This window comes from Lethenteron reissneri, chromosome 4 (genome assembly GCF_015708825.2).
Source record: "Lethenteron reissneri isolate LAM-NWPU_2019-01 chromosome 4, ASM1570882v1, whole genome shotgun sequence".
In the NCBI taxonomy this organism is placed as follows: domain Eukaryota; kingdom Metazoa; phylum Chordata; class Hyperoartia; order Petromyzontiformes; family Petromyzontidae; genus Lethenteron; species Lethenteron reissneri.
Window position 1 is genome coordinate 6,845,726 of NC_083782.1, and position 26,995 is coordinate 6,872,720.

Genomic DNA, 26,995 nt, shown 5'->3' on the forward strand with positions numbered 1-26,995 from the left:
TATTAAGTGTCATGATCCTGAGGAAGGTTTTGAAAATGATTGCGAATGTAGCGGCCTCTTTGCTGCACGGATCACGAGCTCCATAATTATTGCGCAGCTCCCTCCACCCTGTCCAACTTAATCTTCGTGTCTCAACGACGCCACTGTCGGAAATGGCATGGTTCTACATAAACCCACATCTGCTTCAAACATTGCCACTCGCCATAAAGTGACCAAAACCACGTGCTGAAATGTAAAAAAAAAATTCCAGCAAGTGTAAGTAGTGTCTTTTCTGCTGGGCGAGGTAACGCTTTAGGCCTCTGAAGGTTGGAGGGTTCGCTGGCAGGTCATGAGACAACCCCACGTGTTTTGGGATTGCAGATTTACCACCTGCACATCTTGCCGTCGTTTAGCTTTGAATCTGCATTATTGGCAGCATCCTGCATGAACTGCCTCCACACAGGCCGATCTGCTGGTACCAATTTCCAGCAAGTCCAATCAGGCCCACATCCTGTACCAGAAGTGATTCAGCCCATACTCATACTGTGCTCATTTAGCCACCCTATCCAGACGAGCTGCGTGAAGGCGACATGATCCAGCTCGTGCAGCATTGCATGCTGTGTTGTGTTCATGCACGGGTTAACTGATACATAAGCAATATTGATGTTGATCCCTGTGATGACATCGAGTATTTCATTACTTTTCAAGTCCACTAATCACAGGCATTTGGAAGAGTTCGTTCGTGTAGTTTGCTGTGCCTCCGTTGATGGGAGTGCAGATGGCAGTGCTTTACTTTCCGGCGCATATTTTAGGTTGTATGGCCACATTTGCAGCTTGTCCATTTACGAATAAGATGCATACCAGTTAACCCATACGGGTTACCCGAATTCAGGGAAATTAGTAATCCTTTTGTTTCTTCCTTGTGATGGGATTTTGCAGGATGAACTTTGAGATTTAAACGGGCACGGGGTGACCAATAAGGTCTGAATTGGTCTAATAAGGTAGGCACTGATAAGGGGTTGAGAGTTATGGAGATTCATATTCTTGGTTCTTTCAGTAAAGTCACGAGAAGAACCAAGAATGAATCCCTGTAGTCACGAAAGCTTTAAATCAAAAAGTTATGGAGATGTACATCGGCCTGTTGATTTGCCAATGCGTTGAATCCTACCACCAGTGTTTTAGTGGAACGTCACAGCCCTCAGTAGGTGCGATGTTTGGGTCTCGAATGAGGAGGTGTCTCTACTGGACAACCGTGTTCGACTGTTCTCAGCAGCGTTCTGCCAGGTCTGGGTTGAGATTATAGAATGCTGTCTGCAGCAACGCGATCCGAGAAGAGAAATTGTGGCTTAAAAAAAACACGTTAAAAAATATCAAACCGTGGCAGAAAACGTCAATGTTTTCATTCCGACGTTTTGTTGCACATCGAGATCATTCAAAGTATCAAACTGTTCAATGCCTCCACACAGGCTAATCTGTTTTTTTTTTCAATGTTCGAACTCTGCTCTCCTTTGCCACGTCAAAAACCTCATTTGGTGATGCTGTTGTTGGCAGTGGTGCACAGACGTGCCAAGAATAAGGGCCAGTGCCCCAAAGCGTTGCCTGGTTAACATACTTTTTGTTCCTGTCAAGGCCACGAGAGTGTTCTTAATGAATGTGTCAAATGTCAACGACAGGGTAGCCCAGTGGGTTTGTGCAGGGCTGTGGATACAGGGACACGGTCTCAAATCCAGCGATATGTTTTTTAAAAATCAATTTAAATCAGTCGCCTAACCTTTTCATTGCAGTTTTTTGCTCGATATTTTGTTTTACGTCAAAAAACAATCATTCAAACTGACAATTCATTACTTAATAACCGGAATATCAGAATGTAACAAGCTTGCTTGGCACAGTGATGACCTCCCCCGTAACCTCTTAACTCCGGTGACCTGGGTACAAGACCCACTTTTATCCTTTTGATATATTCTAAAACTTACGTCCATTGCCAAGGTCCAGGTCCGTCTGAGCCAGGTTGAGGTGGATAATCGTCACTGGTGTTGGCCATGAGCGGGAATCGGACTTGGGCCGTCAGTATCGTAGGGTAAAACCTATTTATTTTTCATACTTTGATCCTGCCAAAAAAGGTCCCATGTTGTAGCTGCTCACCCCGAGCTATAAATGCCCTCAGTGGCGTTGTCCTTGTGCTGTTCGCCTTTTGGCGTTCTCTGGACTGACACTGGTGAGACGAGGCCCTAAAGAAGGCTGCCGTCTCTGGTGTAGACCAATCCGTTTCAAAGACATTGCCATATATATTATCAGAGCATGTTTGTTTGGCGTTTGAACATCTTAACACCTGTATTATTGCTGGAAAGGTTAAAACCCATTCTTATTTTTCCATATCAGAACTTACTTCTTTTTTACGCAGCGATAAGATTGTTTGCAGGTGTGGCATTTAGTTCTTAGGGCAGTTTTATCAGGGTAGGTTACCTTAGTATATATATTTTATATATCAAAAGTAAAATACGAATTAATGTCCGAACCAAAAGGTTGTGGTTATTGTCCGGCTCGACCTGCGTTTGTATCAAAGTCCCTTGGATCATCTGGAGATCCGTCTACCTGGTGGTACCGGGGGCCCACATTCTGAGAACCACTGCCCTAGTGGTGGTGTAGAGATGGACAAAACACATCGATGGGTGGCATGGATGTTCCTCTGGGTTTCAATAAAGCACCGATGTTGACCCCCCCCCCCCACCTCTTCAATCAAATAATCGTTAGAACCCTAGTTTGTAATGTGGGTAGTCTCCATTCAAAAATCTCACGATTCATAAATGGCCAAAGTGCGGAACACTAATCATCTCTGCCTTTCGCGTGAACCCTTTCCCCGTCTCTCTACAGGAGTCTAACCCCAACCACTCCTGGTCCCCCTGTGAACGCCGCGTTCTCACTCTCCGCTAGGGGTCGCCCTCACCACCATGACACGGATCGACGTGGATAAGCGGACTTTTCCACGTAGAAACCACGTGGTGGCGATGCTGCAAGTTGCGTTGGCTGTGGGGTAAACAAAAAACACGTTCCTTCGGAGTGGGCAGGTAGGAACTTGGTTGGACAGCGCATTCGTGCACGACAGACAGACACATGATCCCTGGTGGGTAGTGTGGAAGCTGTTGTTCCTACCTGTATAAGTGTAGTGTAGTGTGTAGGTTAAACGTTAAGTTTTATAAGGGCACCACGGGGTGACCAGCCCCACTCCACCCAGCCCCACCCCACCCAGCCCCTCCCCACCCTCCCCACCCAGCCCCTCCCCACCCAGCCCTTCCCCACCCAGCCCTTCCCCACCCACCCTCCTCTCCACCCACCCCACCCCTTCCACCCCCAACTGAATCACCTTAAGGCTGGGAATGTTGAAAGAAACACGAGGCAAAAAGATCCGCTTTTTTCTTTTCAAGGCTTCCATTTTATGAATGGAGCCACCCTCCCCCAGTTCCACTTTGTGAATGAACCATTGCCTGTCTCCTCATTGGCCCGAGTCGCGGCGGTGCCCCCCCCCCCCCCACCACTAACCCTCCCACCTCTACCAACCCCAACCCACCGCTCTCATTGGTCGGCGCCCGCGAGTCAATGGGAGGGCTCTGGTGGGGCGTGGCTATGCACGACAGACAGACACATAATCCCTGGTGGGCAGTGCGGAACTGTTGTTTCTACCTGTATAACTCGACGCATAACTGTGGCTTTATAAAAGAGACATTACACATGCGTGGATAAGCGGACGATCCGACACCACCCCCCCCCCCCCCCCCATAGCATCAGTTAGGCTCGTGTGTGTACACCAGCCACATGGTTAATGGAGGCCTCACTCAGCCCTGCTCAGCGTGATGATACACGTATCTTATACAGGTTACAGTCATAAAAATGCATTAATTATAAATGTTGTGGGTTTATAGTCTCCAACACACCGGTGTGCTGTACACTCGTAACGAACTGGCAGGTGTTGTTTACGTGAAAACCCTTACTAATTGGCTGTGTCGGGTGGTGGCAGGTTGAACAACATTTATATTTACGCGTTCTCACCCGACAAATTAATGCGTTGCCATCATCCATCTGGAGCTCACGATCTCTTCATTCCGAACGTGCAACGATGGGGAGATTTTCTCGTAATCTAACAGAACCGATTCCAGTTAATCGGTGACTGTGCCGAGACCACCAAATTCCGCTCGCTGCACCGGAGAACCCCTTCGACTCGATTCGCAGCGTCTTCCGATTTCAACACAAGACGGGCGCAGAAGCCACGGTACACCTCAACTCTGTTTATTGCTCACTCGGAATGCTGATAAAAACGTATAACCACAAAGTGCATCATCATCGTCGTCGTCGTCGTCACCAAACATATACCTGCGCTAAGGGTTCTCTCCCGTTAAACGCACTAAAACCCACGGGCACGAACTGGCGAGGTCTCACACGGAAGGCATCTCGTCAATGGCAAACAGCGCCAGGCACTTGATAAAAGCGAGTCAGGGGCCGTCCATAAATTACGTCACGCTATTTTGGACGATTTTTGACCCCCCCCCCCTCGTCACAGAAAGTTAGACCCCCCCCCCTCAAATGACGTCACAAAGCTCTGCTCCCCCCTCCACCCAAAACCATATTTCCATTTCTGAAAAAAAAAACATGCTTGAAATCGCTTTAAACTATTGTCATTGTAGTGCGTATTTAATGTGGCGTTGTTGTAGGAGTGTTATAACAATTCTATATTTATTTAAAGTTGCGCATTTTGATGTGACGTCACATTTCTCAAACCCCCCCCCCCCTCGTCACACATCGTCACAAATGTCTGACCCCCCCCCCCCCCAGGTGCGTGACGTCATTTATGGACGGCCCCTCAGGCACACGCGCACACGCAGCAAGCAACCACCTTGCGACAAGCAACACCACGGGCAGTCGAGCCTGTCCGGCAAATGTCGTGATGGTTGGTCCATCACACATCACCCGCACACGTCCAGACATCGAATTTTCGTCACATCGCAATCACACATCGTCATTAACATCATCGTGTCCATCAGATGGAAAGCGTCACCGGTCCACCGCACAGCTTCATTCAATGTGTTTTCGGGTTCTACCACGTGCCGTTTCCGGGCACAATATCCGGCATTTCGCTCCACGTTGCCAGATACGAGGTCTAAAACAACGCGCGGTAACAACCACAGCCTCACAATCGCGTCACTGTGCAGCACAGCTGCAAAGCCCCACGCGGTGGCGTTAACAATCGCACAACGTCATCATTACATCATCATCACTCCCTCACACGTGACCGCACGGAGCGCCCGCCACGTGCTCTTGCTCCACTGCTGTCGAGCGACTGTACCCCTACAAGGAAATCACTACGGTTACTTCAGTAAAAACTAGTTCAACAGAAAGTAAAAATATTCCCACATTGCCGCACCGTCTCAAGTCGGAGACACCGGCTCCAGGGCTCCCGTGTCTCATCCCATGTGTCTCGTGTCTCCCTGCCCCTGTGTCTTGGAGCACCCGTCTCACTTGTGTCGTATCTTTGTTTCGTTTTCCCGTGTCTATTCCCGCCCCCCCCCCCCCTTGATGTTTGCGTATCGGTGCGGCGAGCTTAGCGCGTCGACTTTGCGTTGACACGTTGCGGCTCGATGCGCGTCGTGTAAGAAGACGCGTCACGTCAAAAGCCTCGTGCATCTCAAGAGGACTGGGGGGCCCTCAACACAAAAGCCGTGCGACTTAGGCCTCCTGTCCACCTCGTGACGAGGCCTCGCTCGTCGAGGCTCTCACAACAAAGACATCGAAAAGGCCTCTCGAACACAGCCACAGGTGCCGAGATCCCGTGACGAGGCGTCAACGGCCTCAAGAGTAAAGGCCTCGTGCGTTGGGGGGGGGGGGGGCTCACGAAGAGGCTCTCTGCGGGGAGGGCGACTCGTAGGCGTCCATGGGAGGGCAGGTGCACACCAGGTGCTGGTCTCCGTACAGGTCGTCGATCCTTGCCACCGCGGGCCACAGCTTGGTGTCGGGCCTCACGAACGGCTGCTCGCGTGCACGCGACAACACACGCGCCCGCGTCAATGCCAAGGTTGAAGGTCGCAGCCCTGCGGTTTGCTTGCTCAGGCCACTTCTGGCAATAGGGGGACTCCACCAGAGTGAGCTCTAGAGCAGTGTTCTTCACAGATTATGGGGGGCGGGGGGGCACCTTCACCGATAAGACATCATCAGTGCGAGGGCCACCACACTGCCTGCAGGGAGTGTTTTCACATTTGTGTATTGTCAGGGGCCGCACTGAAAGTCACCAGGGGCCGCCCGTAGCCCGCGGTACTTGCAAAGAAGAACACTGCTCTGGAGTGTATTTGGCCTACTCTTCCACATCTTAGGAGTGCCCACACTTTTATCCCACCACACGCAAACCTACCGATTAACGAACGGTTTCGTGCGCGGATAATAGGCTAATGGAATGACTTAACAAGGCGGCATTAAACGATGCACTCCATTGCAATTTGACGAAATCTCACGATGTTGTATCGCGATCCAAAAGCAAAATATCCCTTTTTTCATTGCGTCTAATGTAGTGAACTATAGTGGTGGTGGCATGGGTTAACGTGAACCCATTACGTACATTCAAAACACATTCCTACACGTATCATGAGTAAGATAATTTATATTAAAGCAAGGAATTGCTGCATCATTACCCCACTAGTCAACAGGTGCTGTGGATAGATTGCCCCCCCCCCCCCCAGCTACAGCAACATGGAACTTCCACCACAGTCTCAGGGCCATATTTAGTGTTACATCAAAACTGGGCATGTTGCATGTTCCATGGCAAGGAACGTGTCAGAGGGGACCGTCCACCGGAGAGATAGAGGCCCGAGATCAGCCGTGCGCTGCAGGCGCCGGGTGGATTGGTGCCTCATAGACTCGCGGGAGATAGCGACGGCTCGGGGGGGGGGGGTGGTCGGAGATGCCTTCCTCCGGCAGTGGTGTCTGATCGTGTGGGGCAGGAGCGGGGGGGGGGGGGGGGAGGAAGTTGCCCACAAGCACTGCTGCTGCCCCACAGGAGGAGGAGGCACACAGCGGCCAGGGCGCCCGTGGATCTCACCAGGGGGAAGGCGGCTTGCTCGCGGCTGTACGGCCGGTCCCAGTGGGTCGCGGAGACGCACGCCAGGGTGTGCGGCGCCATCTGCACCGCACGGCGACAAAAAAACGGCGAGACCGGCACGCTGACATCATCTGTTTAAGCACGGAGTAGTTGTAGTAAGGCTTTCGCGACCATTCATCCACAAGAGGTTTTTTTGGGCCAGATGGTGTAAATATAAATGTGTCATTAAACCCGCCACCACCCGATGCAGCAAACGATTAAGGTTTGTCACGTAAAACAAAACGTGCCAATTAGTTACTCGTTCAGCACACCGGTGCGTGTTGGAGAGTAAACCCACAACATCTACAATGTTATAATGTTGTGGGTTTTAAATAGTGGGTTTACTCTCCAACACACCAGTGAGCTTTCGTGACTGCAGGGGTTCTTTCGGTAAAGTCACGTAGAAGGGAAATAATAAAATAATAAAAATAAAACATAATATAAGAAAATTGTCACGACGTTTCGGCCACAACACAAGCAGCCGTCCTCAGGTGAAGAAACAGAGCTGTCGGAAAGAGAGCGTCCCAATGAACCGCCCATATCCCCTGTGCTAGTGCCTCTCAGCCCTTACGGAGGGGACCGCCCCCCACCCAGTGACCCCCTTGCCTTGAGGGGGTTGATCTCGGGGTCCAAGCGCCCGGCCTCGATGAGAGCCACCTCGTTGCGAATCGCGATGAGGGCATCGCAAAATCTGTCCAGCTCTGCCCGGTCCTCCGACTCTGTCGGTTCGATCATCAGCGTCCCCGCCACGGGCCACGACATCGTCGGGGCGTGGAACCCTGGAGAGGTGAGCGGGGAGCAGGACAGTGGTGGGGGGGGGGGGGGGGGGGGGCGTGAGAAGATGATCACATGATGCACAAGTACTCGAACCGACAGTAAATCGATTACTTGACCAATCAGAAAAGCCGATTAGAGAGGGGTTGAGGGTCAGGGTTCGCGGTGCGATCGCGGCGCGTCCCTACCGTAGTCCTGCAGGCGCTTGGCGATGTCCACGGCCTCGATGTTGGCAGACTTCTTGAACGGCCTCACGTCCACGATGAACTCGTGAGCGACGAAGCCTTGGGTAGAGGGTGCGAGGGGGCGGGGGGTACGTGTCCAACCGTAAGCACCGGGGAGTGATGGAGAGGATGCGGTGGTGTGAGGCGAGGGGTGGTGCAGAGGGGGAGCAGTGCAGGCGGTGTTGTGAAGGTGGTGTGGTATGCGCGGTTGTAGTGTGCGGTAGGGGAGGTGTCCGTGGAGCAGTCCCGGGTGTGGGTGTGTTGAGCAGGGTTGTATGTACTGGATGTTGAACTTCGTTCGCACCGTACGTCGCCAACCATGCTAATCGGAGGTGCGGGGTGGGAAGGACAAAAAAGGGTTGTGGTGCAAGGTGGTGTGCACAGGAGTTGCGCACGCGGTGTCACGTGGGACGTGTGGTGTGGCAGGTAGCGACGTGGCATGCGGTTGGTGGGCGACGGTGGTCCTGTTTAGTTAGGGGGCGGTGTGGCCAGCCTGGTGCGTGCCGCTTAAGAGTGGCGCGTTTGTGCGGTTACCCTTCGATCCCCGGAAGAGGATGCGGTAGTGCTGCTCCAGGCGCTTGGCCATGTAGTTGGCGTTGACGATCGCAACCTCGGTGGCGTGGCGTAACCCCCGCGCCCCCATCATCTGCCGCACACAGGGGTCACGACATTCTGGGTCAGACTTCTCCCCACCCCCCCTGCCCTATCCATGTATTCATGGAATTCCGTTTGTAACAGACTTGTGTGCACGAGACTCCGAGTAAGCGGGAAATTCATTTTTTACTCGATATTTTGGTCGAGTCACTCGTAGCGAACTGGAGCAGGTGGAACATGACTAAGAGGCATGGCCCATAGCAGGAGCGATGGTGGGTGTGGTGTGCTGCATGCAGAAAAATGTTCAAGGTCGTAGATCCAGATGTAACGGAGCGCTGCCAGTGCAGTTTCACAAGACAATGCACACAGTGAGACTCAAAGGTCCCAGAGTATAGTAAATGCTTGATGAATCCGACACGCTGTGATATGCCGCACGAGAAAACAAATACTAATTTGGAGGCGAGATCGCAACACTGCGAGCATGCCAGCGGTTGCTAGGGATCACATCAATCACCCCTACTGCACCAATCAGCTGCCAGGAAGACAGCCCCCCCCCCCCCCCATGCAACATGGCCGGCGTGACGTCATCGCGAAGTGCGTTTAAAAGGTCTATCTTAACTTCATGACGCTTCACGGTCTGAAATCTTGTGTAGAATTTTGAGTTGCGACGAGTCTTAACGTGGCGCCGTGTCCAGAATTGCGCAAACCGTTTCTGTACCCAGGCCCCCGGCCTCACCTTGATGTAGACCCAGGAGATGGGGAGGATGGAGCTTGACCCCCAGGGGGCGGCGCTGATGGTGCCCAGGGGGGAGTCCCCGGGCCCGTGCAGCGGCACCACGGGGTGTGACGGCAGGAACGGCACCAGGTGCTGCTTCCTGCAGCCACGCACACATACGGGGGGCCGGGGAGGCATCAGTCCTGGCACGAATCCGAACTCTAACCCAAATCTAGAACGGACCAAGAACTAAACTCTTGTTATCCTGACTTTAGCTATGACTTTACAACCATCCATGACTCTTAGTGCTTGCCCTGACAATAACCCTGACGTCGAGGATTAACCCAGACCCCAACCCTGCAGGAGTGTTGTGAGCTGGACGCCATCCCTAACTCAGATTCTATCCCCAACTTGACCATGACCGTAATCCTGACCAACTCTAACCATGGCCCTAACCCCAAACCCTGCCCATAACGCTCGATCTTCAGTCTTGATCCCAGCCCCCCCCCCCCCCCCGTATTCTCTCGCATGCATCCCCCCCCCCCCCCCTTTTCAGTGTGTCTACTCTCGAGGCCTGCAGCACTCACACTCCGATGGGCCCCATGCCGGGCCCGCCACCTCCGTGGGGGATGCAGAACGTCTTGTGCAGGTTCAGGTGAGACACATCCGAGCCGTAATCTCCTGGGCGGCACAGCGCGACCTGGCGGGAGCGAAAGGTTAGGGGCGAGAGGTTAGGGGCGAGAGGTTAGGGGCGAGAGGTTAGGGGCGAGAGGTTAGGGGCGAGAGGTTAGGGGCGAGAGGTTAGGGGCGAGAGTCGATCTTGATGGCGGTGGGGCTCCAATGGGCACCCACGATTGCCGGGTTTTGGTGACCCCCCACCCCGCATTTCGTGCACGAGACACGATCCAAGTCCCTTAAGATCTTGCCTCGTTATACAAGATAAACCCGAGATTAAAGCCGGGTGTGGTGCTGGCCACACCACCTGAACGTGCGCTGGTCTGGCCTTAATTAGGTGTTTGCTCACAGCAGCTTTTGCAAAATAGTGGACTGCATTGGTAATTGCACAGGCGTGGAGTGAAAAACTCTCCCCGACCATCGTGCACATTGCCTTTTAAAGTGAAAACTCATTTGTTTAGAACTACTTTTTGTGTTTAGTTTGTTGTCCTTCCCCTGCACCTCCGATTAGCATGGTTGGATACATACGGTGCAAAAGAAGTTGAACAAACACACTTAAAACTAAAACCCATTTTTATTTTAAACTCAACAATTTTTTTTATTTTACCAGGGATGGCCCACTGAGCTATATTAGCTCTTTTTCAGAAGCGACTTGGTCACAAATGACAGCCGAATTAAGTGGCCTATCACGTGGAAATTAAAAGCAGTCAAATACTCGATACTTGCTCCCAACAGCCAGTGAGAATGCTCTACAGGGAACCGGTCTCTCTTGCTGTGTTTGAACGTACACACACTTAGCTAAGCGTGGATGATGCACGTACACGTGTACGTGCGTGTGCCGATTGCGTGCATGCTTCAAGTTGTGCAACCGGGTAAGAATTAAAGAGACCAGGATAGAGGAGTCTCATTTGCAAGAGTGAGCATGTGACCCTGTGGGGGGAGGGGGGGGGGCACCCAAATGACAAGAAAAAAAATAACAAGAACAGCAACGAAGCAAACATAAATCGGAGCTACTGGAAGAGAGTCAAAATAACCGTATAGAAAATCAAAACAACCAAGCAGGAATCGGAACAAAAAGCAAGCTCATTAGAAAAAACATTTCAAAAGCTAGCAAGGAGAAATCGGGAGAGCTAAAGAAAATTGAAATCGGAGAAAAAACAAGCGGGATAGAAATTGCGTACACACACACGCAGGTGTATATTTGCACCTGTGCGTACGTACGCACACGCGCACACACCTGCGCGTTCATGTTGGCGCCGTCCAGGTAGACCTGCCCGCCGTGCGTGTGCACCAGGTCGCACACGTCGCGGATGTTCTCCTCGAACACGCCGTACGTCGACGGATACGTGATCATGATGGCCGCCAGGTTATCCTTGTGCTTCTCCGCCTGCCCGGGGACACACGCGGGGGACACACGCGGGGGACACACACACGCGGGGACACACGCGGGGGACACACGCGGGGGACACACACACGCGGGGACACACACACGCGGGGACCCACGCGGGGACACACGCGGGGAACCCACGCGGGGACCACACGCGGGGACCACACGCGGGGACCACACGCGGGGACCACACGCAGAGGACACACGCGGGGACACACGCGGGGACACACGCGGGGACACACGCGTGGACACACGCGGGGACAAACATGGGAAATTAGACTCCACAGCCCAGGGGGTCCGATTACACGATGGACTACGATAGCATTGTATTGTCGATGCTGGGCGTCGAGACCGCTAGCAAGTCGATCGTAAACTGATAATTACACCATCGTCATTTCTTAACGATGTTACTTAGCAGGGGCGTAGCTATCGAGCGTGCAGGTGGTGCAAACGCACCAGGGCACGCAGGCCGGAGGGGCCGAGACACTCAGCTACAAAGAGCAGGGAAATTGGTCCTATTTAAATTCCAAGTCAACCAATGTTTTGAGATGCAACTGGCCATGTACACCTCTGTTCCATGTTTATCCCTGGGCGGCTTTGGTAAATGTGTATAAACACAGCTCCCTTAAAATTATATACTTGGCCGATTTTTGGCCAGGACAGTCCCAGAAGCTTGGAAAAAAAAATCGGGATTTTATCGCTGGTATAAAAATGTTTTGGGCTTCGTGCTGAACTCATGATGCGGCCAGAGGCGGGCTAGTGGTCGAGTGGGTGTGGCTATTGGCAGATGAAGGAGGGGGGGCTACCAGCTCACAGTGGTGCCCCCCTCTTGAGCCTCCCAAACACGTGGTGGCTTTCAGGCAATTCTGCCCACGTGAAGAAACAGGGCCCGAGCCCACTGGCTCTGCACACGAACAGGGCCTGGCCTTACTTAGCAGGTGATCATGGGAATTGAGACAAGCGGCTCTGTTACAAAGGGAGACCCCACTGGGCTCTCCGCTCCTCTCTCTGTTGCTCTCCCTCCCGCTAAAACCAAGTCAGCCGTGACTAGCAACCCCACCCCCCCGCCCCACAAAGCGAGCTGTACCATGGCCTTGAGGTGAGCCATGTCCATGTTGCCGCTCCGGTCGATGTCCACGGGCTGCACCTTCATGCCGGACATCTGGGCGCTTGCCGGGTTCGTGCCGTGAGCCGACTTGGGGATCAGGCAAACCTGGGGGGTGATGCCGAGAATCACGCAGATTTCACCGAGAATTTGCCGCCACCACGGTAGTCGATGCCGCAGCTATTGCTGGAACGTAACCAACGCACCATCATGGCTCCGAAGACCGCCATCGTCATCAACACCACGCTGTCGTCATCACACCATCATCACCACAACTGTGATGGCAACTATCACCACGAGCACAACTACCACCACCGTCATCACCACCACCACTACCATCATCGCCGCCACCATCACCCATGGGTAGGTAGGGGATTCATCATCATATCCCCACCTCCCCTGTAACCTCCACCCCCTTTCAACCCCACCCCATCACCCTCCTCCTCCATAACTTCTACCGCCATCACCCCCTCCCGCTCGTGCGGGGGGAGGGAGGGGGTTGGGGCCATGGTGAGAGTTGGTCAGGATTGGGGTCACGGCAGGTGCTCGGGTACTCACGTTGCGATGGCCCTGTCCTTGGGACTTGAGGTACGCGCGGATTGCGGCGAGCCCCGCATACTCTCCCTGCGCTCCACTGACGACACCACGGCAACACACAGCGGCATCACGGTGGAGCCGGCCATTGCCCACCCGAGTCATCGACGTCTCTGCCGACTGTCGGTTCACATTGCCCGACGAGTCAGACACCACGAAAAGAGCGGAGCGCCGAGCTGCGGTGACCACGCGGCGACGCCAGATGCGATCTCAGAGCGAAACGAGCGCAACAAACATAGTCAACTTTTTGCATGCACTTCCAAATTTCCGGTTTTGCCAAAGAACCAAAGCAAGCCACGGCTTCACATCGGCGGCGAGTGATGCCCGAACCAATCCTGGGGCCTACCAGAGGCTGGGGGCATTGTTTAAAAACATCAGTGCCGGGGAGATAAAGGCAGCCACGTATGGTGCTGGCCATGCCAGCCCCTCGTGCACAATACTGGCGGCCTTAATAGGTGCTACTCGCTAACAGTACTTGCCGTGACAGTCTGTTAAGGCTATACGGGGGGATCTTTGTTCTTTGTATGTAACTCGAGGTTTGCGCACAAGCTTGTGGTTGAGTGGGTTTCTCCCTTCCGGTCAAGCGAGGACTCGGTGCGTTGTGTAAAAAAACATCACCACTGGGGAGAAAAATGTGGTCCAGGCATGGTGCTGGCCACATACCTCCAAGTGTACCGTGCTGGCCTTCAAGATTAGGTGCTACTCACTCACAGCACTTGCCCTAAACGGTCTATTAAGGCTACGCAGGGGATCTTTGTCTTTGTGGGGGGGGGAGGGGGGTGGGACGTGCGTCGCCCCTGCATTGGCGAGCACCTGTTGGGCTGGAACGAGATGCGGTCGTATCCCGTGATCTCGCACAGCGCGCGCTCCAGCTCGGACAGCATCTGCGTGTAGCCCTGCGCCTGCTCCCGCGGGGCGAACGGGTGAAGCCCCGAGAAGGCGTTCCACGTCACGGGCTGCGGGGGGGGGGGGGGGGGGGGGGGGGCACGGGCAGGGTGGGGGGCAGTGGTGAGAACGGGGCAGCGGGGACCGACTCCATGGACGCCGCAGCCCGAATGAATCTCCCCCTTCTGACTTTTATCCATCCCTCATTTTCTCCTGCATCCATCCTTCAATTCCCTGCATGCCACACAGCCTTTCTCCACACTGCAGTCCATCCCTGCCCCTTTCTTCTGCGTTCATTTCTTTCCCCCCCCCCCCCCCCATCTTCAATTCATCACAACCTCCCTCCCCATGCGTCACTCTTCCCCCTCTCCTGTATGTCACCCTATCTCTCAATCCCCTCCCTCCCCCCGCCTCTCCCCTCTTCTCCCCCCTCCCTCCTCCCCCTCCTCCTCTTGCATTAATCTCTCCCTGCCGTGCACAGGCACGCAAGGGAACGGTGGACCGACTCTCCCCCCCCCCCATTGCCCCTCCCCTTGCCCCCCTCTCACCTGGTGCCGCCCCTCCCCCCCAAGGCCCCTCCCTCCGTAGTCCATCAGACGGTGGTGTAAGCTCGTGTGCAGCAGAGATGAGAGCTGATGCTTCCCCTACCGCCCTATACCCCGACCCCCTATAGCACCCCCCCCTTCACGCCTCCCACCCCTACCCCCCCACCCAACTCACCATGAGTTCTGTGGAGCTATTGAGCTTCATGGTGCACGAACCCTGGGGGGAGGGGGGGGGGGACAGACATCGAATGGCCCAATTAATCAACCAACTCGTCAACCAATCAACTAATCAGTCAGTCAAACAATCAGCCCCGGCCGTACATCAATTAATCAAACAGCATATTATTACATCAACTAATCAACAGATCAACACATAAGCCAATCGATAAATGAGTCTATCCATATGCACCAGGGGTATTGGGGGGGATCAGGGTCTCAGGGGCCGTCCATAAATGACGTCACGCGATTTTGGACCATTTTTGCCCCCCCCCCCTTCGTCACAAAAAGTCAGCCCCCCCCTCAAATGACGTCACAAAGCTCTGCCCCCCCCCCAAATATAAAACATGCTTCAAATCGCTTTAAACTATTGTCAATGTAGTGCGTATTTAATGTGGTGCTGCACTCTGATGTTGTAGGAGAAAACATTTATTAAAAAGTCAATTTAATTAAATAGAACGCGTTGTCTGTATTTATTTAAAGTTGCGCATTTTGATGTGACGGCGCATTTCTCACCCCCCCCCTCGTCACAAATGTCTGACCCCCCCCCCCCAGGTGCATGACGTCATTTATGGACGGCCCCTCACCAGTGGGATCAGGTGACTCACCAGGGGGATCATACTGTGCACGAGGGAGATGTCCTTGTTCTCGAGCCGCTTCAGATAGCGAACCAGGTTCGTCTCCGAGTGGTGGCTGTGGAGAGAAGGGCAACAAAGATAAATATCACCAGGTAAACTACGCAGACCGCGGGGGCAAGTGCTGCGAGCGCGCGCCTATGAAGGCCAGCATGGCACACGAAGGGGTGGGGGGTGTGGAGAGAAGGGCAACCAAGATAAATATCACCAGGTAAACTACGCAGACCACGGGGGCAAGTGCTGCGAGCGAGCGCCTATGAAGGCCGGCATGGCACACGAAGGGGTGGGGGGTGTGGAGAGAAGGGCAACCAAGATAAATATCACCAGGTAAACTACGCAGACCGCGGGGGCAAGTGCTGCGAGCGAGCGCCTATGAAGGCCGGCATGGCACACGAAGGGGTGGGGGGGTGTGGAGAGAAGGGCAACAAAGATAAATATCACCAGGTAAACTACGCAGACCGCGGGGGCAAGTGCTGCGAGCGAGCACCTATGAAGGCCGGCATGGCACACGAAGGGGTGGGGGGTATGGCCAATACCGCTCCCGGCCGCCTTGATGTTAAGGCCGAGTGCAATGCGCCGATGTTTTTTTTACACATCGAACCAGGTACGCATTTTAGGTTGAGTCGACCTAGGGGAGGCCCAGAACGGGAGTTGAACTTGGGGCGCTGGGTTCGTAGCGCAGTGCGCCAACTGCAACAAAGACAAAGGTCCCCCGTGTAGCCTTAACAGACTGTTGGCAAGTGCTGTTCGCGAGCACCTATGAAGGCCGGCACAGCACACGAGAGGGGTTGGGTGGTCAACACCACGCCCGGCCGCCTTTGTCTCCCCAGTGGCGACATTTACACACCGCACCAGGTACTCATTTGAGGCTGAATCGACCTTGGGGAGGCCCAGGACCGGTTCAGATAACCGTCACCAATTTTGGCCATGAGCGGGAATCGAACTCGGGTCCGCCAGGTTCGTAGCCGCAGCGCGCCAACCGCTACACCACCGCTCCCCACACACACAAACAAAGACACACACACCAGGACATGAACCCCACCCCCATGCGTGGCTGACGCCACCGTTTACACGACGTCATTGTCGCCGCCCGATGTTGTGCCCTCAAGCGTGTACACCACACAGGGACACACAAAGCAAATACAAAGATCCCCCCTATAGTCTTTAACAACAGACCGTTGGGGCAAGTGCTGTGGGCGAGGACCTATGAAGGCCGGCACAGCACACGAGGGCGTGGGTGGCCAAAACAACGCCAGGCTAACTTTGTCTCCCGAGTAGCGAACTTTACTACACACCGCACTAGATCCTCATTTAAGGCAGAGCCGACCTAGGGGAGGCCCAGGACCGGTTCAGATAAACGTCACTGGTGTTGGCCGGGAATCGATCTGCGTCACCGGGTTCGTAGCGCAGTGCGCTAACCACTACACTTAGGCTCCTCAATACCAATACACGGCATTCACCACTTAGTGGCGGTGACGTCACAATGGCGCCTGTGCTAGGCAGTGGCGGACCATGTATTTTACACCTAGGCCTTCAATGCTATCTTCCCGCAATTAAACCGCCTTCGAATAACCTCACCATGACACTAGGGTTTTAGGCTATTGTCATTCGACGTAACCACCCCATATTCAGTGACATTAACCTTTATCTGGTGGAATAAAGTGATTTAACATGAGGCTCAACACCTATGAGAGTTACAATACACTAACTGCAAAGACATCAATACATGGTGACTGAAATCATCAAGGATGTACCACTATTACGCAGTATGACAAGATGCTGCATCACAAATAGACATCGCATAGCCCAAAGCAATGTCAGTGCCAAAGAAACAAGAACAAACTCACAACAACCAGTCACATTTACTCACGCCCACCAAGCAAGAAAAAATGCCGTAAAACACAAATAACACAATCAGGCTTCAGCAGGCTTCCCCACAGAAAAACAACTAAAAATCTAAAGCACTGCATCTAAAAATCTAAACGTCATGAAAGAAAGTTGAAATGAATCTTAGATGATGCGACGTTACGTGCTAGCTAGTTTTACTTCAGTTAGCTATCTGGCCCCCCCCTCTGATCACGCCACACGAAAAATGCTAACGTAGGCGGCTAGGCCAGCCTGAAGGCGTGTCAAAGAATACGCCCAACATGGCAAACTCGAAATTTGATTGTTTAAAGAATGACAACAACATCGTCCCAATTTGCTTCAACAGCAGAGGGGATTCACTCGAAATTCTGAAGGCCTCAGGGTAGATTTTTAACCCGGAGAGGCAGAGACAGCACAGGTGGATAATCCGGTTGGATAAAAGCTCTAATTTATTAGCTGCACTGGAAGCAGCGCGACCGAGGGAGAGAGTAGCAATGAACTTACGTTAATAGACTGAACAAACTTTGTAAAATAAATATAGCATTAAATGAAAATATATGTCAAATTGTAACAATATAATTTTCTGATTCTGACCATCTCTAGGCCAGCAGAGAAGGCCTTGCTGGCCCTGAGGGCCCGCCTCTGGTGCTAGGCCAGGTGGACTTTGAGGCCACGTGAAGTGTCGCAGGCACGCTGACAGGAGATCATGGGACAGACCCAGGTGCCATGGGTTGGCGGACTCCGACGACTAGTAGATGCGCCAGCTGTAACGCCTACTGTGCCAACTTGCTGAATCTTAGCCGCCCGGCGCTCCACTCGTTGTTGCGAGCGTCGCTGTTCTGCCCTCAGTTGATGCTGGAGGGCGACGGCCTCCAACTGCCCAGTAGCATCCTTCACAAGCCTCCCCCACACGCACACTCATAAAGACACCGACACACACACACACATTCGCACCAGGAGACGACTCCCATCCATGTGTAATGCGGGCGCGGGCGACCTCCCGGATGTGACGTCACGGAGAGGTGGAGTTAGGTGACGTGGGAGCAAGGTTAAGGTTCTTAAGGGATGAGACCGGAAGAGGAGGGGAGAGAGTGAGAGACTGGACAAGAGTAAGGCCACGTTGGGCGAAGCCAGGAAGAGTGGCACCGGCGGCCAGCGGTGGCCAGCTAAGGGAGCAGCCAGCGGGGGCTGCGAGAGAAGACAGCAGTGTGGCTGCTGGAGAGAGGGTGGTTGAGGAGCTGCGGTGAACACAGCCGGCGAGGCTGTGTGTGAGAGGCTACGAGAGCGACGAGAAGAGAAACAGCAGCGAGTGCAGCCAGTGGGGGCTGCGTGAGGGTAACAGCGGCGAGGCTGCTGGAAGGTTACGAGAACAACGGGAGACCAACAGAGGAGCTGTTGGCGTGACGGGGTAAACAGCAGTATCAGTATCAGTGCGGAAGGTGTATAGAAGGACAGCCGTGTGGGTTGCGAGGAAGAACCGAATAAAGGACACCAAGCCAGACTTCGTGGTCGAGTCCTTTATTACACATGTTTGGCTGCCCCCACAGTTTCCAGTGTAATGAGCACTGCCTGACATTGGCCGCATACACGCATGCACGTACGCACGCACCTGTTGAAGACTGGGTGGGTGAGGAATTCACTCGTGCGGCGCAAGGGAGACTGCAGGAGGCTCCCCCGTGGCTCCCCCTCCACCGCCTCCGCCAGCAACTCCTGGCAGAACGAAAAACCGAAGGGTGAGGGAAAGAGTGAGACGCAGGTAGAGGAACGGGTGGATCAATGGGACGTGCGCAGGCTAAATACTGGACACGTGTGAAAAAATAGATTCATAGCTCGCTGGATTCCTCGAGTCTAAGTAGAAGATTTTAAAAAGACGTAACGCGTTTCAAGATTTCAAGTTCATTTTGTTGGAACATGTTGGACCCTCAACAGACCAGGGTGAGTCGCAGTTGCAAGAGTAGCCAGCTGGGTCACCAGAATGTCAAAATCAAAACAAATGCACGTGAAGTTACAGAGATTAAGCAAAGAGAAATCGGGGCAAATACAACCACGTCGTTGCGTGATTAATAGAAAAATAATATCGCACAAACGTTAACCAACTAACGGAATTGTTTTTTTATTTCTTGCAGCGCAAGTCGGATTATTATTCGACTGATAATATCACAATTCCTTTCTGACCGTTGAGAAACGTGGGTGGGCTAAGCAGAGTTTCTAACTTGGGGATTTTCTTACCGCGGACGACTCGCAGCCGAACACCCACAGGAGGTCATCGAGGTCACGCTCCGTCACCGTCTCGTCCAGCGACACCCCGAGCTGTGGGGGGAGTGCCGGAGAGGGGGGGGGGGGGGAACAATCGGATGTCAAGGTGACTTGATGTTGATGATGGCGGTCGTGATGGTAATAATGGTGGTTATGTTACGATGACGATGCTGGTAATGATGGTGGTGGTGTTGATGATTACGATGGTATTGTTGATGCTGATGACGGTGATGGCGACGACGGTGACGGTTGACAATGCCACGGTGGCGATGACGATGGTTGATGATGATGGGGTGCCACACACCGTTCCGTCGGGGAACAGGCGAAGGTTGATCTCGCGCTCGCGGGCGCGCCGCACCACCCCGCGCCCCGCGTCGCCGCAGTCCACCTTCACCGAGTCGAAGAAGGAGCCGTGGTGCAGGCGGTGGCCAGCGCGACGCACACCTGCACCACCAAGACGAAGATCCCCGTAAAGAATGTAACAATGTCGGGGCACGGCACACGGGAGGTGATGGGGCGGCCATCGCCACCGACGCCTGGCCATCTTTGTCCCCTCAGTGCTGTTTTACAAACTGTACGTATTTAAGGCCGAGTCGACCTAGGGGAGGGCCCAGGCCAGTTTCAACTATTCACCACTGCGACACAACACAGGGGAGACACGTGTGGGGAGACGTGTGGGGGAGACGTGTGGGGGAGACGTGTGGGGGAGACACGGGCGAGTGAGAGACGTGGGGAGACACGAGCATGTGTACCTTCGGCGAGGAGCAGTGTGGAGTTGTGCACGCGCTGAGCGATGTGCCTCAAGCCGTGGGGACCGTGATAAACTGCGAACATCGCAGACATGTTCGCCAGCAGGGCCTGTGTGCACACCACACCGGGGTTATATAATACACCACAGATACAACACACCACAGAGACAACACACCACAACATGGCTACACACGGCAAAGCCTTGCACCGCTTAAACACGCGTACAAACGATAAATCATCACCATCACCACTCTCACCATAATCACCATCGTTAACAATTTGGAGCCATCATGACCACCGCCGCCGCCACCACCACCACCACCACCACCATGATCACCGTCATCATGATCATCATTATCAAGCATAAGTTTCTGGGTCTCCGATATAATTTAGTTAGTAGCACGTGACTAGTAGCCACAGCCGTAGCAACGAGATGCATGCCTGGCTGTGGTGTGCCTTATGCAGATATGTGTTCCGGTTGGCCGATCCACCCAGCTAAAATAGGACCCAACTAATCGTTATCGTCAACATCATCATCATTATAGTCATGGTGGCGACGCGTGCCTGTGCGGTGCAGATGTTGCTCGTGGCTTTGTCACGGCGGATGTGCTGCTCCCGTGTCTGGAGCGCCAAGCGGTAGACCTCCTTGCCGGCGACGTCCCTACACGGCACACCGCCATCAACGCAGCACCACGGTCGATCATCAACACCCAATCACAGCACCATCGACACGGCGCAATCAGCACAGTACTATCGCAGCACCATCAATATAGCATATTCAACACGGCAGCATCACACCATCAACAGCAAGATCAATTCATCACCATAGCACCAGCACATCGGCATGATCATCATTTCAATCCGATCACAGCACCGCCAATACAGCACCACCATCGCAGTCATCAACACCATCACGCACCAACACAGAACCACCACCATCACCATAAACAACAACATCATCATAACACGCTCATTCAATGCAGGACGATCGCCATGAACACCGCGTACATCGATGGGCGCACGTGTTCACACGGGTGCCTGTTCGCAAACGAGCACACGTGTGCAAATGAGCACACGTGTGCAAACGAACGCAATGCGACACCGCCCGTTGACCCGGGGGCGTGACGCATTGACGCACGCGCCACGCGTCTTCACGCATCGTCGTTGCGTACCGCGAGACCCCGACCATGCGGCCGGGCATGAGGCGAGTGAGGGACTCGCGCACGGAGAAGAAGGCGGCGTGGGGGCCCCCGTAGCCCAGCGGCACCCCCAGCCTCTGCGTGCTGCCCAGCGCGATGTCCACGCCCAGCTCCCCCGGGGGGCGCAGCACGCACAGCGCCAGCAGGTCCGTGGCGCACACCGCCAGCGCCTGCAACAGCAGCAGCAGCAGGCAGTAGCAGCAGGGTCAAGTAATGGTGCGGCAGGGGTATAGCGAACTTTTGTTCAAACCAGGTGAGAACTCACGGGACCACGTTGGGTCTCATTTGCAAGAATGAGTGGGTGAGTGAGCGAATGAGTGAGTGAGTGAGTGAATGAATGAGATGGTGGGGTGTGGGTAGGTGGGTGGGTGGGTCATTGATTGCGATGGGGAGCGAGCGCGAATTGATTCTTATGTAACCACTGTGAGAACTCGAGACATTTGGAAGCGTCTCATTTGCAAGGGTAGCCCCTGGGGGCATGAGTCTCCAAACGTTTCAAAAGCACAGCGTGGCTTGGGCCTCCCCCCCCCATCTACCTGCATCCACCTCGAGTTCTCAGGCACATTCTGTACGGCAAGACTTGCCCAGCCCAAGGATTGTCTGCCCGACGCTGGAGAGGCAGGGGACAAAGCTTTCCCAAGCGCAGCCCCAAACATCTGGGGACGAGCGTCACTCAATTCCGGCGGCACGTGTGATACACACACACACCAGTGGCGGCTCGTCAATAGAGGGCGCAGGGGCGCCGCCCCCATCAATATTCAAGAAATATACATATGCAAAATTTATATAAAAATACATTAATAAAATATTTTTTTCATACGATGTGCCGGCTGGTAGTAAGAAAAGCATCAGCATTTAATAAAAACTGGCTTTAATCGCTCAACTATTTTCTATGTTTTTCAATGTGTTTCATGCGGGGCGCCGGACAAATGGATGTCTATGTGAGACTTTACATTTTCGGACAGCATGTGACCTGAAGCTGGTCTCTAATTGGTTTCTTAAAGATTCTCCTCGGGGCGCAAGTCGTTGCGTCCCTGGCCAATCAGAATTGGATACATGTTATTTTATCCAATCTGATTGGTTCTCGTCACCTGTCATTCAAATTTACGCTGTAGGCCACTACTGCGAGTGCGAAGGCGACACCACTTTGACACTTGCTAGGCTGATCAAATTTTTTGTGTAAACAATGGCAGCAGTTCATCCAAATTCTGTCATTTATTTACAAAAAAAACCCTTTCACAAGGCTTTCGCTGGAAGAAATAAAAAAGATAAAGGATCTCGGACCGGACCAACCCGATTTACAAATCCAGCAGCAGGCCAGTGACAGAGGACGAAGCTACACACGAAGCTTCACCCGCGCTTGTTATGAGAAACGGAGGTGGCTGGCTGGATGTGATGTTAGCAATTCTCTTTTTTGTTTTCCCTGTCTTTTATTTCAAAGTGTCGGCACTGAAGTTTTGTGGACAACGACGGGGGTAAGAGACCTCAAACATCTCTCTGACAAATGCAAACGTCATGAAAGTAGCCGCAGCCATATTGATAATAGCATGAAACTAACATTTTTATGTTCAAGTAGGAAACATGCTTTTTGGTACTTTGGTCTGAAATGTATATAAAAGAGAAACATTTATGTTCAAGTAGGAAACATGCTTTTTGGTACTTTGGTCTGAAATGTATATAAAAGAGAAACATTTATGTTCAAGTAGGAAACATGCTTTTTGGTACTTCTTTTGGTCTGAAATGTAAATAAAGATCATCAAAATTTATATTCAAGTAGTCAAAATGGTTTTTGGTACTGCTTTATATTTATTTGCCCCCCTCAATAAAATAAAAAAAATGCGCCCCCCCAAAAATAAATATCACCAGCCGCCACTGACACACACCTGTCCAGACTTGCCCTTCCCATGACATCTAACATTTAATTGCAATTGACGTTGCTCTGTCGGCGTTAGCCGCGTCGGTCGTGACGGGTTCCCTTTCCTCATCCCCCCGTTTGCTCTATGCCCCCTGTAACCGTTTAACCTTCTGCTGTATTGTGCGGCGATGCACTACTTTATTGGCACACAAAATAAAGATTTATTGATTGATTGAAGGTGTGCGCGGGCCTTGGGTTAAGGGCGTGTGCAGGGGAGGGTGCGGGGTGGCAGGTGTGTGGTGCTAGGTGTGTGAATGTACAGGTGTGTGAATGTACAGGTGTGTGGTGCTAGGTGTGTGTTGCTAGGTTTGTGAATGTACAGGTGTGTGCTGCTGGGTGTGTGGATGTACAGGTGTGTGAATGTACAGGTGTGTGGTGCTAGGTGTGTGGTGCTAGGTGTGTGGTGCTAGGTGTGTGAATGTACAGGTGTGTGGTGCTGGGTGTGTGAATGTACAGGTGAGTGGTGCTGGGTGTGTGAATGTACAAGTGTGTGTGGTGCTCGGTGTGTGAATGTACAGGTGTGTGAATGTACAGGTGTGTGGTGCGAGGTGTGTGAATGTACAGGTGTGTGAATGTACAGGTGTGGGGTGCTCTGTGTGTGAATGTACAGGTGTGTGAATGTACAGGTGAGTGGTGCTGGGTGTGTGAATATACAGGTGTGTGAATGTACAGGTGTGGGGTGCTAGGTGTGTGGTGCTCGGTGTGTGAATGTACAGATGTGTGAATGTACAGATGTGTGAATGTACAGGTGTGTGGTGCGAGGTGTGTGGTGCTAGGTGTGTGAATGTACAGGTGTGTGATGCCAGGTGTGTGGTGACAGGTGTGTGAATGTACAGGTGTGTGGTGCCAGGTGTGTGAATGTACAGGTGTGTGCAGGGGAGGGTGCAGGTGCGTCCGCAGGGGGCGGTGTGGCACCCACCCCGCTCTGGTGTGCCCACTCCACGATGAGAGAGGGGTCCCGCACAAGCCCCTCCGTGTCCGGGTACTGGAAGAGAACGCCGCTCACCCCCTCGTCCACCCTCGACAGGTCATAGGCGTCCACCAGCTCTACCTGCACGCCGATAGACCTGCCACGGATAGAGTCCACCATCACAATCATCATCACCATCGATATCTGCATTCTCAGAGCTGGAGTTTTACCCATTAAATGTCATCCGTTGCCATCATCATCATCATCAACAACATCTTCACCATGGACATCAATGCCATCACTCCCATCATCTTCACCATGGACAAAACCACCACCTTCATCACCACCACCACCACCACCACCTTCATCACCAACATCATCCTCAGCAGCAGAACAATCATCATCATCATCGTCATGACAATTGATGTATGCAGGTCGTACTCGGCTCTCGTTTGCACAACGGCGATGGTCTGCGGGTGACAGCGCGAGTCCACCAGGAACCTCCTCCTCTTGTTCAGCCTGCGACACACGTCACCACACGTCACCACCTCAACGTGCCCAAAAAGATCACGTGCCCCCTTCACCGTGTCCCCATCAAGATGTCCACTATTCTATTAATTTGTTAACCCCCCCCCCCCACATCCCGATATAAAAACGTGCCGACCCCTCTACCGCACATCCATTTCTTCATGCGTGTACCCACCCCCCCTTCTCATAAACGTCCACCGCTGACGCGAGTCCACCTCTCTGTAACGACACCAACGCCCCAAATGCATCCACCTTTCAACGCATGTCCCACCTACGCGCGCGACTGCCACGTGAACGTTCGTGCGCTCTGCCTCGTTTCTACGCACCGCGCGCTGGAACTTCTTTCGCACCGTGCGTAGCCAACCGCGCTAACTGTAGGCGTTTCCGTCACTGGACACTCCTGGTGACTGTATTTCACATCTGTATAGACGTGCACTGTACGAGTCGCAGACGTTACGGTGCACGTGTCGTCACGTCTGTTTGCCGTGCGTGTCATTTTATACCCTGGTCACCCTTGCAAACAGGGGGGGGGGGGGGGGGGGGATGTTCTGGGAGTGATTATTTTTGCGTTTACTTTATTTTTGTGCATTTAGTTTTGTTGTCCTTCCAGCACGGTTGGCTACGTACGGTGCGAAAGAAGTTCAACATCCATAAATACATTGTCCAGGTGAAAAGTTTAAATGAACATTTATTTTTTTATGTCTGCCTTGGGCCCCTCCCAGCGGGCGAACGATCACCACCGCTCGCCAGGCCGCCAGCCCCCGCCGGTCGACCTTCCATTCACCTTTCCAGTTTTGTTATCGTCTCTCCCCCCCCAGCCCACCCCCCCCCCCCCGAGGCCCTCACCTGTGGGCCAGGCCCATGGCCTCGGCGGCCGCGGTGGCCTCATCCAGGAGGGAGGCGTTGGCCACGTCGAGGGCCGTGAGGTCGCACACCATTGTCTGGAAGTTGAGCAGCGACTCGAGGCGGCCCTGGGACACCTCGGGTTGGTAGGGCGTGTACTGGGTCAGCCTGGGGAGACGCCGCGGGGACACGGGAAAAGGGTCAGACACGGAGGATGAGATGCCGAGGGCAAGACGCGGACCTGATTTACATCCGGAGGTGACCAGTTCGAGGGTAATTTGGCCTATTCTTCCACACGCCACGTAAACTGCTGCACGCCCAATCGCAGTATACTGCTCGCTGGACAGAGGCCAGGGAAATGAAAGTAACTCGTCCGATTGTTTCAGATGCCGCACATAGACATCCACAAACAAGGCGTGCCTGGAACATAGACCGCGGGGGCTGTATTGTGAATACCACCATTCCCAATTTCAACAACACCACCAGCCCCACCCCCAGTGTCAACAACACCACCACCACCAGTGTTTGTATGTGTGTGTGTGTATGTGTGTGTATGTGGCCTGGCACAAGCGTCGTGGTGACGTCACCGCCACTTAGTGGCGAATGGCGGTTGTTATTGTTGTATGTGTGTATGTGTGTGTATGTGTGGTCCTGGGCCTCCCCTAGGTCGACTCAGCCTTAAATGAGTACCTGGTGCGGTGTGTAAACATCGCCACTGGGGAGACAAAGGCGGTCGGGCGTGGTGCTGGCCACCCACCCCTTCGTGTACCGTTCCGGCCTTCATAGGTGCTCGCTAACAGCACTTGCCCCTACAGTCTGTTAAGGCTATACGGGGGATCTTTGTATGTGTGTATGTGTATTTGTGTGCCGATGACTGGTACCAGCGGTGTCAAGATCGGCCTCAGTGGAGGAGGCTCGTGAAGGACGCTACTGGGCAGTTGGAGGCAGTCGCCCTCCAACAACAACGGAGGGCGGAGGAGCGACGCTCACAACAACGAGCGGAGTGCCGGGTGGCTAAAGCACAGCAAGTTGGTACAGTAGGGGGCACAGGTGGTGCATCAGCCAGTCATCTCGGTCATCTCGGTCAGTCGACCCGTGGCACCTGGGTCTGCCCCATGACCTCCTGCCAGCGGGTGTTCGACACTTCACGTGGCCTCAAGGTGCACTTGGCCTGGCACAAGCGTCGTGGTGACGTCACCGCCACTTAGTGGCGAATGGCGGTTGTTGTTGTTGTTGTATGTTGAACTTCTTGCGCACCGTACGTAGCCAACCATGCTCATTAG

The 26,995-nt window shown here is 53.4% G+C and overlaps 1 protein-coding gene across 1 annotated transcript in view; it reads right to left on the bottom strand.

Annotated features, from left to right (window-relative positions):
- Positions 1 to 4,244: 4,244 nt before the first annotated feature.
- GLDC (glycine decarboxylase) overlaps positions 4,245 to 26,995 on the bottom strand; it is a 42,633-nt gene continuing 19,882 nt past the window's right edge. The window contains exons 4-25 of the mRNA XM_061562794.1: positions 25,716 to 25,880; positions 24,783 to 24,860; positions 24,351 to 24,498; positions 21,490 to 21,686; positions 20,882 to 20,978; positions 20,320 to 20,425; positions 19,872 to 20,011; positions 19,541 to 19,621; positions 18,921 to 19,021; positions 15,419 to 15,503; positions 14,770 to 14,811; positions 13,978 to 14,120; positions 13,129 to 13,204; positions 12,553 to 12,678; positions 11,316 to 11,465; positions 9,991 to 10,103; positions 9,425 to 9,563; positions 8,629 to 8,740; positions 8,059 to 8,154; positions 7,703 to 7,875; positions 7,058 to 7,138; positions 4,245 to 5,994 (exon numbers count right to left, since the gene is read on the bottom strand). Coding sequence (XP_061418778.1) covers positions 5,857 to 5,994; positions 7,058 to 7,138; positions 7,703 to 7,875; positions 8,059 to 8,154; positions 8,629 to 8,740; positions 9,425 to 9,563; positions 9,991 to 10,103; positions 11,316 to 11,465; positions 12,553 to 12,678; positions 13,129 to 13,204; positions 13,978 to 14,120; positions 14,770 to 14,811; positions 15,419 to 15,503; positions 18,921 to 19,021; positions 19,541 to 19,621; positions 19,872 to 20,011; positions 20,320 to 20,425; positions 20,882 to 20,978; positions 21,490 to 21,686; positions 24,351 to 24,498; positions 24,783 to 24,860; positions 25,716 to 25,880 — 2,587 coding nt within the window. The 3' untranslated portion in view covers positions 4,245 to 5,856. The remainder of the gene's footprint in view (positions 5,995 to 7,057; positions 7,139 to 7,702; positions 7,876 to 8,058; positions 8,155 to 8,628; positions 8,741 to 9,424; positions 9,564 to 9,990; positions 10,104 to 11,315; positions 11,466 to 12,552; positions 12,679 to 13,128; positions 13,205 to 13,977; positions 14,121 to 14,769; positions 14,812 to 15,418; positions 15,504 to 18,920; positions 19,022 to 19,540; positions 19,622 to 19,871; positions 20,012 to 20,319; positions 20,426 to 20,881; positions 20,979 to 21,489; positions 21,687 to 24,350; positions 24,499 to 24,782; positions 24,861 to 25,715; positions 25,881 to 26,995) is intronic.